At 42.1% G+C, this 19,122-nt stretch overlaps 1 protein-coding gene across 2 annotated transcripts in view; it reads right to left on the bottom strand.

Moving 5' to 3' along the window:
• Window positions 1-19,122, bottom strand: part of SLC25A26 (solute carrier family 25 member 26) — a 130,064-nt gene that overhangs the window by 32,727 nt on the left and 78,215 nt on the right. For both annotated transcript variants that reach the window (XM_054033325.1, XM_054033326.1), the window contains one exon: window positions 9,150-9,194. In XM_054033325.1, coding sequence (XP_053889300.1) covers window positions 9,150-9,194 — 45 coding nt within the window. The remainder of the gene's footprint in view (window positions 1-9,149; window positions 9,195-19,122) is intronic.

The following is a 19,122-nucleotide window of genomic DNA, read 5'->3' as shown; positions in this document are numbered from 1 at the left end:
AAATAACCTATAGGCAGATTTGCAAGTTTTACATGGATAGTGGAAAAGCAAAGGGCCAAAGACATATCTAAAATATTCTCTCCAATGAGGTTTTATGTGCACACATACAGTACATGGGCATATGGTCTTACAGAAAACATACTGGCCCTAGCATGGGACAAACACCATGGGCTAAATTCTCTATTGGTTTAAGCGGTGAAAGTACTTATACGCTAATTGAGTTGCATTTGCTCATGCCAGCAGTGAACTTGGCCCTATATCTTAAACCCACCCAAATCCCAGATACACAGAGAAAAAGAACAAAAAGTTGGCCTACATGCCACAGCACATTTCCAATGTTAAGTGTTTCATGCCTTTTTCACCATCTGTGTTCCAGCTTGATGCAAACTAAAGTGGATGCACAAAAAACCTGGTTAAGGAAAACATCTCCCAAACACTGTGTCCACAGTAGTGTATAATGTACCAGTGATGCTCAGATACTATGGAGAGGAGGGCCATATAAGTATTTGGGTAAGTAGGGAGTGGTTCAGAAAAGTGCTTAAAAGTTAAAACAACTTTACTTCAAACTAGAGCAGCTGCACCATTGCTACCTGTTTATAAATACCAGCTCCATCCATGCCTGAGTGAATAAGCCATTTCAAAAAGCTAAACAGTTCTTTAGGCTCATTTGGCATGAGCTAATACTTAGAAATTCAGCGTGCAACACTTCGGGCCAGACTTTGATACCCTTACACTGAATGGTACTTTCCTCCACCAGTGGTCCCACTGATTTCAATAGCAGGTTCATTGACATCAGTGGGACTATTCATGGTCAAAGACAGATGAGTAAGAGCATCACAATCTGCCCTTTTGTCTGTTAAACTGTGAGTCTGTTTTATGTCTCCTTTTTCACATAATGCATTGACATTCCAGGGCTATCCAGCTTTTTTCCAAAATGTGTCTAATTCTACAAGAAATGATTGCATTTGTTTCTTTCCCTTCAGTGCAGATGGTGTGCTAGAATGCCTCTGACAGTGTTTAAAGGCCATGTGAATGACTGCGATTATGACACCAATAATGTAAGTTTTGTTTGCAGAACAGCTGTTGGCTGCATTGTTCTTTTGTGAGAAAAATGTAGCCGTTATGCTAATGGCATGCAGGCTCCTGATTGGCTGGAGGTTACATCATGCCTTGGAACAGTGCACTGCAAATTGCTTTTCGTGATGCAGCACCTAAGCAAATGGCAGACACATTACTGCTATTTAATGATTAGTCTTAATCCCCAAATCAGCCTGATCATTACTCAAAGAGGGAGAGAGGTATGGGCGAACACTTATGATATAGCCTGAAAGGAAACGCTTTAACGCGAGGACTAGGTTTCATTTATTCTTGACTTACATGTAACTGATCACAGCAGAAAAAAAATGCTAGGCTAGTTCTCAGACTAAAAAGAAAGGTGGGCACCTAGCCACAGCCCAGGGAAAACTATGCTTAGGCCTAGTTTGGCAAGATTTTTATGCTTCCTACTGTTGTTAAAACAACCGAGGGTTGGTTTCCAGTTTTCGGAAAGTAGTTTGGGTCTTTTGCTTTAATGGTGGGAGCATTTCATACATCTTAACTCTTCTTGAAATTACAATCAGAGGTATTTTCCACTTGCTCAAACAAGGATTAGAGCTTCCTCTCCTTCTGTGCGAAACCCCAGTAAATGGCCTTTGCACAGTAAATCTGAGAGAGGCTAGAAGTGGGAATCCTGCCCTAAACCAGCCATGCCACTGTCTCTATACAACCCCATATTTATTTCTTGCTTAACACAGGGATTGGGAGTGAAATCCTGGCCCCGGTGATGTCAATGGCAAAAAGCCTACTGATTTCAATAGCGCTAGGGTCTGTCCTGGGTGGCAATCCGTTCAGGATTTTAAAGGGTTTGAAGTTATATCCCAGGATCTGTCCAGTCCATGGCAGCCTTCATATAGGACTGAGGGGTAAATGTAAATGGGTGAGGATCTCTGGCCTGTGCTAATCTGGATGTCAGACAAGATGATCACAACAGTCCACTCTGGCCTTAGACATCTATGAAATGCCTGGTCCACCTCAGAATCAGACTGTCAGGTACAGGACACAAAGGGTCCTGGAATGTTTTGTTTTTGTTTTGAAAAATAAGGTTATTTTTTAAAAAGCCATTCACATGGTCTCCCTCCTCTGCTCCCATCTCACAAAACGTCAGGGGAATTTCTCTGACTTACCACACAACAGCAGGCCTATGCAGAAAGCCTTCTCCATTCACAGCTGTGCTAGAGTAATTCTTGCTGGGCCCGAAGTGCAGCCAGCATGTGCGGGGATAGAAATCAAGAGGACTAAGTGGTGTTTCCCACAACAGAAGGGCTCAAGAGACAGATCCTGGTGGGATCAGGGATAACCAGCCATGGAACTGTTAGTTTTCATCTTGCCATGGCTTCCCTAGGAAGCAGTCATTTCTGATGAATAGGTATTGCTGTGCTCAAAGCCAGGACTCCTCAATTCTGACGTTCGAGTCCTAAATATTTGTCCGTGAGCCGATGTCCTATATTTCTACATCACCAATAAATAATTGACGAAGCTAAAATTTCTTCCAAGAAGGCTTTCTAAAAAAATAAAACTAAGTAGGATAAGATATCATGAAGCAGGTAAAACCTACAGTGGAGTGCCCAGCTCACAGGAAAATATCTGTCATTGTAAACAGAAAAATATCTGCTGCGACCACCGTGACTCGGAACAAACTTTCACTCCAAAGATGTGTCCCGGCAATCTGAAATTCCTGTACAGAATGAGACACGAGGCATTTCTGAAGCAAGTGTGACAGACCCAGACCAGTGGGGTACAGGAGTCTGGTAGAGGGCAAATATACTGGTCACTGGATGAGTAGTTTTCTGTTCCCTGAGTGACCAGAGCAGGGGCTGCACTAGAGTAATCAGGAACCTGCTAGAACCAGTTAAGGCAGGCAGGCTAATTAAGAAGCCTGGAGCCAATTAAGAAGAAGCTTCTAGAATCAATTAAGGCAGGCTAATCAGGGCACCTGGGTTTTAAAAAGGCGCTCACTTCAGTTTGTGGTGGGACTGTGAGGAGCTGGGAGCAAGAGGTGCAAGGAGCTGAGAGTGAGAGGGTGTGCTGTTGGAGGACTGAGGAGCACAAGCGTTATCAGACACCAGGAGGAAGGTCCTGTGGTGAGAATAAGGAAGGTGTTTGGAGCAGGCCATGGGGAAGTAGCCCAGGGAGTTGTAGCTGTCATGCAGCTGTTACAGGAGGCACTATAGACAGCTGCAGTCCACAGGGCCCTGGGCTGGAACCCGGAGTAGAGGGAGGGCCCAGGTTCCCCCCAAACCTCCCAATTGACCTGGACTGTGGGTTCTTCCAGAGGGGAAGGTCTCTAGGCTGTTCCCCAACCCACATGGTGAATCTCAGAAGCAAGAAAATCCGCCAATAAGTGCAGGACCCACCAAGATAGAGGAGGAACTTTGTCACACAAGTTACGTAGCCATACTGGAAATGCCAATGCTCTGTACATGGGACTGCAACCCAAAGCCAGAACTGATGCAAAAGGCAGCACACTTGGTAAATGGGGTGCCTTTCAGAGAGCACGTGTGCTCTGTTATCTGCACCGGTTGCCAGTTGGCTTCCAGATAAAATTTAAGGTGTTGGCTTTGACTTTGCAGTTCTAGATGAAATGGGACTGGCCCTATTTAAGTGTCTGCCTCTCTCCTAGAGCCAAGATGCCATAGTGGCATTCAGCAGACATGTTTACCTTAGAGAAACCAAAAATGTTTGTTGTATGGGATTTTAATATTTATCCTAAATGTTTGCTGTGCTTGCTGTTAACATTTCAATGAACATTGTAGAGTTTCCGCCTTTCTAGTTTCTTATATATATTAGAAGGATTTTTTTTTAAATGGAAGTAAAAAACACTGTAATATTATACCTCTGTACACAGCAGGAGGGTTTTAAATGTAGGCAATAGTGTTGGACTTGCTTTACTGTAAGAAAACCAAGCAATATTTGTCTCCCAATAAAAATATTAGATGCATGAAAAAAAAGTTGGTTTCTTTACTTCTTTTTCAACCTTTCAGAGATATCAAGATATCAGCTAATTCCAACCTGTGTGCTCATGCCAGATACCCACATAATCAGACGTCAAGCCTCCATATTTCATATTTTCAATCAAATTCATATCTTGCCAATCATTTCAATATTTCCTGTGCTAATGCCCATTTTATGAATAACCTTATCTGTGTGGTATCCTCTCTCTCTCATTGTCTATACATATTATAGTGCCATGATATGCAATACTATATATTTCATGTAGTACAACCGGTCAGTATTTACTACTGTGATAGTGCTGTGTTTATAATATGGCTAATGACCTGCCAGAAGAACAAATGTTAAGTACAGGCTTAGCACATGGCTGCTTGGGGCAAAGCAAAGGCACAGAATAGGATATAGGTACATATGATTTGCCATATGGGATCAGACTACTGCTTCTCCAAGTCTAGTACCCTGTCTCTGGCTTTGGCCAACACCTGATGTCTCATTGGAAGGTAATCCCTGCTTCCCTACCAGGCATGTAGCTAATTGTGCTCTCCAGGGAGGCGAGATATTTTCCTTGATCCCTGCAGTAATTTGCTGGTGCACAGACACATGAGACTGAGTCATCAATGACTCAGTTTATACAACTACAGATTTTATTAATGGTCATAAAATCATCCAGCCACAACATCTGATTCCCTCAGCCACAGCAATGAATTGACCCTATACGCCTCATACACTTATCAATACTTTGGGTGTTTCACCTCCCTTCACAACCAACCCCTTTAATACAGCCCAGCATAGCCCCTTAGACAATAGGTGGACAACCCGCATCAGTGACTGGATCCCCAGAGACCACAAGCAACCGCTGGGCAGACCGAAAACGCGCTGGGCTGATCCCATGACAAAACTCTTTGGACAGAAACGGAATGGTGTGGCGTCGACTTGCGTTCACGGAGGGACGGATGAAGACAAGCCGGACAAAGGTGACTCAATAATTTTAGTTAAGGTTTCTGTGTCAGTGCTTTGTGCTGCCTCTCCTGCTATTTACTGTTTCCCCCCTTCCTTCAAAGACCCTGTGAGAAGACCTGCTGCTGAATCCTTGAACTGCTACTCCCCATGTGTTCACAGGTGACTAGACCATAACTTTTCTTCTTTGCTTCAGTATTTGTGATTTTTTTAAAAAGAGTTTAATTCAATCATCTGCAATCAGTTACTTCTACAGCCAGGGCTCCTGCTTTCACTGCTGTGACTTTGATGTGACAAACCTCTAGCTCTTTATCGAGATGCTGAAAAGGAAATGACTGAAGCACGTGCGAAGGATTTTAAGATCCCTACGCTCAGTAACAGGTTGTTATTTGTAGACCAATATACTGAAACTGGGCTATGGTATGAGCTGTCCAGTCTAAATGTTGCTGGAAATATCCACCAACCTGTTTAGATTATCGGTGATGTCTAATCCTAAAAGTCTTGTTTACTTAGCCAGCTACATTCAAACGGTCTCCTTTACAGCCTAGGTTTTAAACAATACATTTTATCACCACAACTACGTGAAGGTTTGTTAAAACAACTTTATATTCTGCGCAGAGCTACATCATGTTCCTGCTTTATGTGGTTTGGGAGAGCACAGTGCCCTTTTTAATACTGCCGTCTCTGGTTTCCAGAACAATGATGCGGCACTAGCAGTTACGATGTCACGTCAGCTCTGTGGGATACGAGTTCACTGAAAGCTGCTCCTGTAATTTGGCATAAAAACAGATTCCTAATAAGGTAGCTCAAGTTACCCTGTGCAACAGGACAATTCCCAGATCCACACTCAGATAACATCGCGATGAGCACATTGTGCTGGGATTCCTACAAAACACTCAACGGCTCGGCAGCTGATGTGCTGCTCATTACACAAATCCTCCATCTCTCACTGTTACCTCAGCTCCCCCACCCTCACCTTTTGGCTCTCGCCGTATAGTTTGGTGGTAAGCACTTTGGGGTAGGGACCATCTTTTCTTTGTATATGGCCCTGATAGAGGCCTCTAGGCTTTACCACAATGCAACAGATAATAGGGATTGGTGTGAAAAGTACAGACAGCTCATTTCACCAGCACAACACCTGCACTGAGCAAGGGTGCCGTGGCACAGTCCATGCAAAAGTATAATCGCCAGTACCACGTTCCATCCAGCACCAGAAGCTGGTTCAGAAAGAGACAGAGCCAGGCTGGTCTGGGGATGTGCTATTTAAACGCCTCTCCTGGGAAACCTGTGACTGTGCGGAGCCAGAAAACAAGTCCCAACAGAACAGCTGTGGTGGGAGTAAGGAGAGCACTGCCACTGCCCCCTTACCCTAGTTCGGACTCACTTGCAGCCTGCAGGTGCAGTAATGGTGTACATTGCAGCTCCTGCATCCATTGGGGTGAGGGGAAGAATCTGACCTGGTACATGGAAGTTAGGGCTGGTCGAAATTTTTTGCCAGAAACATTTCCTCAATGAAATACAGAGAATCGACAACATCAGTTTTTCGGTTGTAGAAAACCAATGACAATATTGACAATATTTTCTTGTTCTTCAATGGGAAAATTCTACACAAAATGTTTTCTTTCCACTGGAAAACTCAGAATTATTCATTTCAACATTTCTGAATCAAAGTTTTTCAGATCTTTCCATGCTGTAAAATGTTTCAGTACTTTGACATTTTGTCCCATTTCATGGAAAAACCAGATGGTGAAACCATCGGTGTGTCGGACTGGTATGGCGTCTGTACAGGCCTACATTAGCCTGCTAACTCCATTCTGTTATCTGAATGCCATTTTGATTACAATCGATTATATGTGCTTTTACTTTTGGCACTGCAGAGTCCCATCTTGAGCTGAAATGCCCAGGAGATGTTAGGAGAAATCCTGGCACCTAGCAGAGGGCTAACAAGGAAGAGCAATCAAGAGGCATTAGCCTGGGTGGCTTTCCTTTGGAAAATCAACCTAGAACAATGAGCTGGCTGCAGCCAAGGGGAAGCAGTTTTCCTTGGCTGGACTTCGGGTGGGCTGCAACTAAGCAAAAAAAAATCACTTGATAAGATACCTGAAGCCGTTCAGGGGAGTCAGCTGATGGGAGGGGTTGGAACTGGAACTTTATAAGTGGGAGGCTCTCTCACTGGGCATTCTAGAAGAGACCAGAGCAAGAAGGCAACACTGGGCAGGAGGAGAAAAGGGTTCCGGAGCCCTGAAAGGACTGACGAAAAACCCGAAGGGCTCTAGAATGGTGTGGACGCTCGAGCGAGGGTTCTGCATACAGATGCTTATTTTTCCATAGATCTGTACCTCTCTTGTGCCTTATCTAGGAGTAAAATGTGATTGGTTTAGAAATTCCTTTACACAGCCTGTGTTCCCCTTCTTTTAACTATCACATAGTCATCAAAAGTGAAACAGTAATCCAGAGGGTGCAGAGTATCGGTGTAACTCGGGGGGGGGGGGGGGGAAGTAATACAATAGCTATCAGGGAGTCTTGTAAGGAACCAGCACTAGTTTCAGGTCCTAGTCAATTGGATTGCAGAGTCTATATCTCAGGAGTGGGAGTTAGATAGGGGATCTTCACTCCAAGAGCATGCCTAGAAGCCCAGAGCTTGAGCAGTTACTGGATTCTGTCCAGACTCAGCCAGCCTAAAAGCATATGGGAGCCAAGGTTTGGGTCTAATACAGCAGCCCGGTGAGCATCCAGGGTTGTACCAATCAGAATTTCTCATAGATGGAAATTCTGTTTTCCAACCCAGCTTTCAGAGGGTTTCACTGAACCAATCCTTCAGTCCTGTAAGGACAGGATAGCTCAAATAACTGATACTATAGCCTCTTTTTCCTAGGTCACTGGTTTGAACTGAGCTCTGGCTGCTCATGAATGAAAATTACTAGCATCTGCCAGCTGTTTGGTGGTTATTTGACATTATTTTGTGGTCTCAACCAAGTTCCAAGCGGGTAAATTCCTATGTCTCCAGAACCACTGGCACAATTTATACTAATTGTCTCTCAAGGAAGAGTGGAGTGTTTCAGTCAGCTTGGAATCTGGACTATGCATCAGTCCTAGAACTGCTTCCTTTGGAACAAGGTCCACGCACATTGATGCTGCCGTGTAGGGGAAGGTAGCACTCCTACCGCTTATTGTGCATCTGTTTTGTAAGAGGAGAGGACTTCACTTTACAGTGCTGTCATCCAACAAGTTCCAGGAGTCCAACTCACTTAATAATAATAATAGTAATAAAAAATCCTTCCACCCCTCCATCATATAAATATAAAATCCTACCACAACATTTGCAATGGCCTGCAACAACACTTTGCAGTTCTATTCTGCCTTCTGTGCAAGGACATCAAAGCACTTTACAGATGTTAGCCCCCCTAACCTCCCTTTGAGGTGCAGAAGTAACAGCTTAACCATTTGATGAGAAAACTGGAGCACATAGAAATTACATGACTTGCCAATGGTGAGTAGCACAGCTAGGAACAGAGCGTTGATCTCATGAATTCCAGTTCTGTGCTTTAAACACTAGACCACGAGTCCTTTTGTTGGACAATGCAACCTTATATAAACAATGCAACCAACTGGAGGGATAACATTCATATAAAGTTGCATCATTCTAGAAGGTTGCTCTATTAAGGTATCTTCTGATTTGCAGATTCTATAAACAATTCTTTCAAATAATTGGTACAAAGCCAATCAGAACACCAATGACATATTGTGGGTGGCTCTTGGCAACAATTTTATTTAATCAGTCTCCTCTGCACAACTCAAAATTCCCTCTTTACCTTCAGGAGTGAGGTGTTGCAAATTCAGACAACATTGATGGCTCCCAGACAATTTTAAATCAATACCATTAGGTAGGACAGCAAACAAAACTTCTGGGGTGTTTATCGTCAGTGCAGAGCACTGGGATTTGTTTGCATGACGTGCATTAAAGCTTCGATTGCTGTCGTTTTTCAGACATTCAACCAAATGATTATCATATACAAAACTAGCTTTGTACATGCATTCTCTGAAGTGTCCATATCTGTGGTTAACAAGTTAGGTAAGTTATCATACAAGCTTCTAAGATGCACACATTTCTAATGTCACAAGCTTGACACACTGATGTATCTTACCTTTAAGGACTCCCAAAGGGGAAACTGCACCAGAGAGAAAGGAATCTGGAGGGGGTAAAGAAAAAAAAGTCACAACAGCAAATTAGATTGGCATGTTCCTTGGCTGGCTAAATTAGGAACAGTTATTGTTCACTCAGTGAACTGTAGCTTATTACATTTATAAATCTGTAAGGATTACTTTATGTACACTGCTGTTAGAGGACTGGTTTCACTAAAGCAGTTTTTACTTTGTTTATCACGTTCCCTGCTGAGAGGTTAATGTATTGTTACCAGGGTGGCCTGTAAGAGCAATAACTAGTATGATCTAGTGCCGGGAATTTCTCAGTTTGACTTTTAGCCAAAGAAGCCATAAAGATGGTTCAAGCACCACACCACTCAGGCCACAAACACAGCTTGATGAGGAACTGTCGGATAACATGCACTGTCGCACATAATTATCTGAAAGTGGAGGAACGCTTAGTGTCTTAAAGGGATGCTAAAAATGGCATAATGGGGTTGCAAGTTTATTGTCTCTACTGTCCGAAATGGATAATTAATTATTAATTATTATTATTATTATTGAGAGAGACAAGGTGGGTGAGGTAATATCTTTTATTGGGCCAACTTCTGTTGGTGAGAGAGACCAGCTTTCAAGCTACACGGAGTTCTTCTTCAGCACTGTGTAAGCACGAAAGCTTGTCTCTCTCACCAACAGACGTTGGGCCAATAAAAGATATTACCTCACCCACCATGTCACTCTGATATCCTGGGACTGAAACGACTACAACACCACTTCATATTATTTCTATATTTGTATTTTGGTAGCACGTAGGAGCCCAACTCACCGATCACAACCCAATTGTGGTAGGCACCAGACACAAACACAGAACAAAAAGATGGTCCTTACACTAAAGAGTTTTCACTCTACGTATAAAAAGAGACAACAGCTGGAGACAGACAGAGGAGTACAAAGAAACAATGTAATTACCACCACTTCTGATAAAATGCCAAGCCTCAGCTTGTACAAGCTTCCAGTATTTAATAGAGACAATAGCTGTCTTGTTAAATCTATGGAATGATATAGTAAGATACAGTATAATTTAAGTAACTGTAGATTATTAGAAACATTCATTGTGGACGTACGTAAATCTTATTAAATCTAAATTACATGGAAGTTTGAAATGGCCCCTAAACGTTACATTTATCCAACATCAGAAGAGTTAAAGTTTGTTTGATTGTGTTGCAACTAATGATTAATAAATGAGCCTATTCCGTTAATCTGCCAGGCAAAACTTAGCTTGACAGACACCTGCAACAGAAAATTTGTTATCTATTCAGGGAGGAAATGGCAGTGAGATGAAATCAATGCTGATGCTGTACATTGAGCTGACAAACTGAAATCTCAGAGGAAGTTTGTCATCTTGAACAAAGAGGACTATCCCTTGTGGCATCTCAAAGGCCCAAAAGAAAGGTCAAACCCGGTTCTTATTTATCAGGGCCCTGAAACTCTAGCATAGCACTTAAATTTCTTTTTCGATTTTGGGTGGCAAAGTCCAGTTATTTGACAGAAATGCCTCGTAATATATTTATGAGAAGATATAGAGCCACATGCTGCTGCATCATTGTCAAATGGGAGTTAACTGCATCATTTCCTTGCACTGCAGAATCAAAAGTGACATAACCTTCTATCATCTACACCAGAAGAGATACAATAGCCATCAGATTTGCTCCAATTTATTAAAAAAAGAGAGATGAAAAGGAAATGCACTAAGTTCAGTTTATACCAAACAAAACAGGCCTCCTAACACATACACAATCTCAAATTTCTTCCTATTGTACATTGAGTAGTAAAAAAAAAAAAAATCTGTTAACATGAAGACAAGGGATGCTCTCAAAATAAGGTTTGTTTTATCTCTACTACTAATTAGATGCATTTCAAGCAAATGGAAAGAAGTTTAAAATTTCTATTTGATTTTCACCATTTGAGTTGCCTGTTTCCTTTCTGCATCCTTCTCAGTTCGGACAAGTCAGATCAGGTTTGACTGTTGATCAGGGCCGGCTCCAGGCACCAGCGAAGGAAGCAGGTGCTTGGGGCAGCCAGTGGAAAGGGGCGGCATGTCCGGGTCTTTGGCGGCAAATCTCTCAGTCTCTCTTTTCCTCTTTGAGCTGCCGCCGAAGAGGAAGAGAAGGACCCGCTGCCGAATTGCCGCAGAAGAATGAAGCGGCACGATTGAGCTGCAGCCGAAGTGCCGCCGATCGGCTTTATCTCCCCATCACCCCCCACTTTGCCGATTGGGGCGGCAAAAAAGCTGGAGCCGGCCCTGCTGTTGATCCTCATTTTCACTTCCTCATGCAACTCACAAGATGGATTTCCAAAATGGCAGGAGGAGGTTCAGGGCTCAGACTCTGCATGGTGCAAGTCAACAGGGTTTGCACAGGCCCATGGATCCTGTGAGAAGGAGTTTGCTGACTGGAGCCTAAATCCTCACCCAGCCCTCACAAATCCTGTTTTAATCGAATTTTAAACTTTCCCAGAGATATACTGACATTACATGTTCTGAAACTTTTCAAAACAAACCCTACATTCTGGCCCAATCTACTGGGCAACATGCCTTTAAAAAGACCAGAGCGCACCAGAGTAGATTAACATATAAAAAGAAAACTTTCTTTAACCATGTAATTCATACAGTGATAAATTCATTGTACTTGTCACAAGCTTTTTACAGTGAAATTGAAGTGAGAAACCCCCTCACTTTGGAGACACTTCTTCCCTTGAAGAACTGTGGTTTGATTGCGTTTGTTGTTATTTTCCTTAAAAAAATCTTCAGATACAGAACAGAATCACACCCAGCCAGGCAATGATATCTGTGCCTGAAATAACCTAAAACAACAAGGAAAATGTGGTCCACACATGTGGAGAACTTTCTGCCAGCAAATATGAAACTCTGGCTAGCTCCACCAAATCTCTCATTTGATGTTCACATAAAATAGACAGACAGTATCCGTTCTCATGTCTGGCTTGATGTTCTATAACTGTACTGTTTATTCAATAGAATTAAATCCTACACGCTCCCCCCCCCCCAAAAAAAAGGCAGCTCCCATACATATGTCAAATTATTATTCTAATGTGTAATAGATGAACACAATAGCCAGTTACTCGGGCCCTATATTTTTTAATGTCCAATATCCAATTTATTGCAGATTTTTATTGTTTTCAAAGATCTGCTGAATTCTCCTGAATTAGGTGGATTAAAAAAAAAAGGGATTTAAAAAAAAACAACACTGAAAACAGCTGCAGCCCAGAGTAACAGCAATAGAAAAATAAACTCGCGCTTTTAAAATCAAACTGCAAGTATGTTTCACCTGAGAGTTGAAAAGCTTTCAGCAAGTGAGATGAATTTAAGAAGGAAGTTAAACACACTGCCAGACGGATGCATCAATATTGAAAATTGAGGTAGTACTGATACCCTTCACAGCAATAAAATAGTGTTTTGATTGAAGCAATTTAAAATTTATCAGGCTACAGTTACAAAATGTGCCCATTCGATGCTGATAAATCTGTGATGTTAAATCACAAACTGACAGCACCCAGAGGGAAACTCAGCAGCCAGACAGAGTGGGTAGCATGTTGAAGGAGCAGCAAAGAATAAATAAATAAATAAAGCCAGGCCCTTCAAAACTGGAATCCCCTTCAAAATGCTAGAATTCTTCTACATAAAGAGGAAACAGATGTTCATGGCTGGAATTTGCATGTGGCTTTATTCTCTACCAGGATACAATAAAACTACTCTTCTGCTCGTCCTCTGAGTCAGAAATTAAATGGTGGCCTGGCATGTCTAGTCCAGCTATGCCTTCCTTTCCCAACTTTTATTAGCAATATATTAAAAACCTAAAAAGCATAAGAAATGAAAAATCCTGTGGCATGTGTCCTCAAACCAATATAAAAACTACAGATGTTCTTACTAATCTGCAGCGCCTGCGTGTTTATTCAGGTTCTCTGTGTCCCCGATTCAGCGGGGCTTTGCTCTCGGAATTATCTGTTTTTACAAATGCTAGAGCAAATACTAAGAGAACAGCGGTCGGAGACAATAAAATCACCTACAAGAGGAGTTAAGGTCTTTGTTTTCTTGCACGGGTCTCTTTCACTCTTTCGGGCCCCCATTCAGCAAAGCCACGTGGTTAATGTGAAGCACCTGAGTAGCTCCACAGAATTCGACGGTTTAGGAAGCAAGATGGGCCTCTGCTCCTTGGGAAGTGAGTGTGCAGAAGCAGCACAGCTACTGCGTCCATGGGGCTGTATTGATGGCTACAAAGCAAGCCTATTGCTGCTGCGAGGCCTGGTGTCTTTGTCCCCACCCAGACTTGAAGAGCCTAGATTCTGTGTAACCCAGAGACTGAACCAAGGAGCTCCAGAGCTGAAAACATGAGTCTCTATAGCTCAAGCTAAAGAGCCAGGTTGTGTAGCAGGGAGCTGTAACAGACTCAAATCCTTTCTGGGTCTGGCACAAGGGGTGACACATGTAACCCACTGGCGTGTGGGTTACATTCTGCAAAAAAAGGGCCGTAAGACCCAAAATCAGCAGAATCCAACAATTTCTTGTTCTTGCCATGCCCCTCCTCATGACTTGTGATGTCAGTCACATAAACTGCTCTCGGTGACACCTTTATGGCACGTTGTTCATACAGTAATACTGGCAGCTGTTTATCATGTATTTATTAGGAATAGAATATTTTTGTAACTCTATTGCCACTGAAGCCAATGCTAAAAACTCCCATTGGCTTCAATGGGAGCAGAGTTATGCCAACACTTTTAGAAAGTGTCATCAACAGTCTCACCTAAAGGCATTTGTACACATGGCATTTCCACTCATCACTGTAGTACTACAGCATATATTTGCGAAGGGTGCCCCTCACCGTGGTATCTGGGCAGCAGTTGTCAAACCAGTCTTCCTATTTCTCTACTTTAATCATGGTTGAACAGTGTAAAGACATACTGTAGTTCAGAGTTTGAAAAAGAAGATAGAAAATATGCCATAAACATTTCTAGATTACAACTGTAAACTTCCATCTTGAATAAACAACCTTTCTTTTTGTTTGTTTATGACTGTATTTAAAAGAAAAATGCCTCCTTTACACGAGATGGTTCTTCTTTTACGATAGGTTCAAGTTGCAGTCATATAAACAACCCTGTTTCTCGGGTGAAGTTAACACCAAAACATTTCAATTAATAATCATAGTAAATCTGTTTCAGTGTCTTCTCCCCTTAAAATTCTTCACGCACTTAAACAATGCATCTAGATTATGATCAACTGACATTCCACCTATAAATATACTTTCTCCATAATAGGATTTGAAAAGATAGTATGAAATGAGGTAAGCCTTTCACTTGGCCATGTCACAGGTCACAGCAATAGATGTGATTATATACAGCGTGGTATAAAGCATCCTGATTGAAGGTGATGGTGCATAGCGGCAATGCACAGCCACTCGACATACCATCCTTAAACCCAGTATTGTCAACATTCATTTTTACATTCAATTAATCCTGCTTGCCAGGCTCCAGTTGATGCATTGCAGACACCACAAAAAACCTAACAAAGGTAATTTGTAATTTTAAGCATGACCGAAAGGCTGTCAAACTGTAGATGTCCTTACTGCAGTTTTTCGAGATGAAAGGATTTAGTGTGGTGAGAGAAGACTGGTAAATAAATGAGTGAAGTCTCAGTTAATAAATATTGATGCGCTTAGAAACAAAGGTTTCCAACAAAGACAATAAAGCAAGTGGCAACAATGGCCAGAGATTGACAACTCCCCCAGGGCCCCATCTTCTAAAGAACACGTTTAAACACAGGTCCCATTGCAGTGATTTCCAACACAACTTGGCCAGCCAGCATAGCAAGGCTGTGCGGCATTAGAACTATAATTAGCAGCCATAGTCCAGCATGGGTAAAACACCAAGGGGGCATGTACACTGATGAGCTTTGGAAATTCTTCCACAATGGCACTATCGCTAATACGGGCGATGGTGGGCAACTCTAGATGACACGGGGGTAAAAATACCAATATCAATATTGCCAACATTCATTTTTACAGATGATTAATACTACAAGCCAGACTCCAGTTGATGCTTACACAAGAAACCTACCAAAGGCAATTTGTAACTCTGTCTTTCGAACCATTAATGTTAACCTTTGTAACTGTTTAAGCTAGGAAAAGGGATGCAATCTTGTGCTCTATGCACAGGACAGGGATACAAGAACTCCTAAATTATATTCCTGGCTCTGACAGACTTCCTCTACAACCACAGGGAAATCACTGCATCTCTCTGCCTCAGTTTCTCCATCATCAAATTAATATTACTCACCATCTGTCCTACATGGGTGATTTGAAGATTCATTAGCTGGCATCTGTAAAGTCTTTTGACAAATTAAACACTCTATGTGGCAAAGTGTGGTTTAATTTGGTTGAGAACCTCTATTACACACTTATCTTTTAAGCTCATGTTGTAAAACTGCATAAAATGGGTGCGGTTTTCTTTTAAAAAACACTGCTGATAAGTTACAAAGGAAAATCCTCGTCCAGTCCTCTTCTGGTAGAAGGATGGTTAATAAAAATACAGTCTCTTTATGGAGGCCAGTGTTGAAAAATGAAGGGGAAATATGTGAGAGCTCCAGCACAGATATATGCCTGCCTGCAACAGGTGGGGAGAAGAGAAGCACTGAGGCAGATATACAACTTAAATACGAGAGAGACAGCTAACAGAGATCCTTGTAAGGAGTGCAGAATGCTTTAACCTTTCACTGACAGTGTTCGGGACCATTGTTTTATTCAAGGCACTTTCATCATAGAGATGGGATGAACAGCCTTAAAATTCTCACTCTCTCCAACTCCACCCTGATATTTTGATGGGAGGGCAAGGCAGCTTTACAGAAATTGACTGAGGTTATATCGATAACCTGCATAGGACGTTAACTTTCACAAACCCAAGACTTGATCCTGCTCCCAATCTGACTTCAATAGGAGGAGGATTGATTGCACCCCAAATATGCAAATACTCTAGCAGACTCTCTCCTCCCCCCGCCCCAATAAATAGCCCCACAGCGTCCATTGTCAAAATAAGTCTATTTTGTTATTTGTTCTTGAAAAGCAGCATACCCAAAAAAAGCACAATGAAAATAAATATTCCAACATCAACTTGTACATGCTGTTTTTAAGGCACAGATAAAAATCTTTCAGGATAACAGATGAGTTTAGCAGCTCTAAAAGAATGAAGGTATTGTTTAACAGGAAGCAGATGTATGTCAGATGGCAAACTCATTAGAATGTCCCATCGTTAAAGGAAACAGGATAACAATGAGCCGTCTGAAAAAATGTGAACTGATCAGGAAATATACAAGCCGCAGCTAATCTCCTATTTATTGGTAGGTAATGCCTGTAAGTCATGCACATGCATTGAGTTTAGGACCATGAAGGACTAATCTTTGATCACATGAAAAAAACATAACAGTAGAACCCTTAACCATGGAACTCACTCACCATTTCTGGAAAAGTCTTCTGAAGCACACATAGAAAGGAAAAAACACAAACAAAAAAAGCCTGACATTTGAAGAAGCTAACATTCTTTAAATATACTTGGTTATGCACTATGGTCCAATGGAGCAGTTCTATTTGATTCCATAACATTAAAGATATTTTAGGTACTTTTCTCTGTGTTTTTGTTGGTTTAAAGTACACCCATAGAAACCGGTCATACAAGCAGCTGTTACCTCAGACCTTCCAGAGATACACAAAATGAGATCCAATAGAATTAATTTATGGAAAGATGCCTGAAAGGCAAGCATCCATACTGGAACAGTGTTATATCTTCAATTATGATGCACCTGAAAGATTCTTCAGAGCCCAGTCCTGCACTCCTTACCCAGAAAAAATTGCCACTGAAGGCAATGGGAACTTTGAGTAATGCACATAGGACTGGACACCAAGGAGCATTAATAAAATGAAAGCAGTTAAAACAAATAGTATACAGTTTCTTGCCATAGGGGAGGTGGGTCTATGGAGTGTATGTTGAGGGTGAGTGTTGCTTCATGAAGTAAATATTCAATCAAATAAAACCATACATCAGTGAATCTATAACAGCACTGACATCAGCATGAAAATATTTATGGGAAAATACCTGCCCTCAGAGTAACAGCGACATTACTTAACAGAATGGAAAAGAACACACGTTCTCCCCTTTCCAAGTGTGTCCGTCTATAATAGTTTTCTTGTTACACTACTACATAATGCTCCCAAATAGGACACAGCAGAATTATTTCATGCCGCTCTTCACGTAAGTTACACAGTTCTCTCCCTCTCTCTAGGAGGTTTCGGAATCTCATTTAAAATATTCTACAGGAAAACACTCAGCCCCCTTTTGCCCATGGGCTGGATCCAAAGTTCATTAGCATCATTGGGCGGCTTTCCACAGGACGTCGATGGGCTTTGGATCAGGCTCCATGTGTGGCAAGGTGGAGGCAGTGGGTAGAGAGAATGCAAGGATACAAGTGTACTACATAAGGGCCGCATTAATAATTCTGCTCTTATTGCATGGTTCCAAGAAAGCCTGGGTAGCCAGCTTCATGGTACGCGCAGGTGGTGGGAACAGGTGCTTTTTTTTGACCTTCAGTAAGGCTGTGGAGCAAGTTGCTTTAGGTTCCCTGCACTGGCAAGATGCCTCATGACCCAGCCACTACAGCTCTCGTTCTACCTCCATTTGACCCTTGATTCCACAAAGCGCTTAAGCACATTCTTAAGTTCCATTGACGTTAATGGGACTTACGCATGTTTTTTAAATGCTTTCCTGAATAGGGATGAACTAAACTGCTTTGCTGAGTTGGGGGCCTTGAGTTAGTCAAGGATTTTATCCTGTGCATCTCCCTTCTGAAGAAAAAAAATCAATTTAACCAGCTGTTAAAGAATATATAGCTGTCAAGGGTATAATGTATTCCATCATATCGGAGGTGAAAACAGCCCTGTATAATAGCCACTGCATAAAAATAGCTGCAGGAATAGTCACTACAACTTAACAATAGCACTGAACAGCAGCAGCCTCTAGAATCCAGCTGGAACTACCTTCTTCAAAGTATCCGAGCCCATAGGCAGCTACGCTTAAGATATCTTACACCATTATCTCCATCAAGTGGCAGATGGGAAAATCGCAGATTTATATCAAGCTTTAGAAATACCCAAACTCTGCTATGTTATTTCATTTTCAAAACGTGTAAGAGATTTTGTGCCCAAGTTATGAAAAAAGGAACAGCTGATGTCTCCCTGTGGCTTCCGATATTAAATATTTACAGAGTGCCATTACTCCATGGCTGATCTCGTTGGGCAAGCAGCAGCATGCATTGGTCTGGTAGTTAAATCTAGATAAAACTAAATCCTTGGCCATTACCATCTAGCATCCTCCAGCTCATAACCAGCTCAGTATGAATCTGTTCAGACATGGCATTGAGCAAGTGGGAACCATCGAATACTTGGGCAGCATCACAGACAGCGTCAGGGAATGCTCAAAAGATGTGGACACTCATATAGCAGCTGCTGCAGGCCCTTCCGTGGCCTCTGCGAGGATGTCACAACATCAAGCTTGCCATGAGCTACAGCTCTGTAGAACCATGGTTATACCAACTCTGTACGGCAGCGAAACATGGGCGCTGAAGAAGGTTGAAAAACACCAGCTTGACATTGTTTAACCTCATCGTCATCAACAGCTGTTCCACATTAAGTGGCAAGAGAAAATCAGAAATGAGAATACTCGAAGCCAAAACCTGCAACCGCCAGCATCAGCACCGGTTTTGTCTGGCAGCTTTCTTGCTACGGACAAATTACCAGAATGGAGGACCAAAGCATGTGTATCAAGGAATTCTGCTACACAGCCGGCAACCACATGGGCACCAAAAGCTTCGGTAGAATGCTAAGATCACCAGTGATGGACAGAAAATGAACATTCAGCCAA

This window comes from Malaclemys terrapin, chromosome 7, assembly GCF_027887155.1.
Source record: "Malaclemys terrapin pileata isolate rMalTer1 chromosome 7, rMalTer1.hap1, whole genome shotgun sequence".
Classification (NCBI taxonomy): domain Eukaryota; kingdom Metazoa; phylum Chordata; order Testudines; family Emydidae; genus Malaclemys; species Malaclemys terrapin.
Note: the sequence above shows the minus strand (reverse complement) of the source record. Positions and strands in the feature narration are given on the sequence as shown.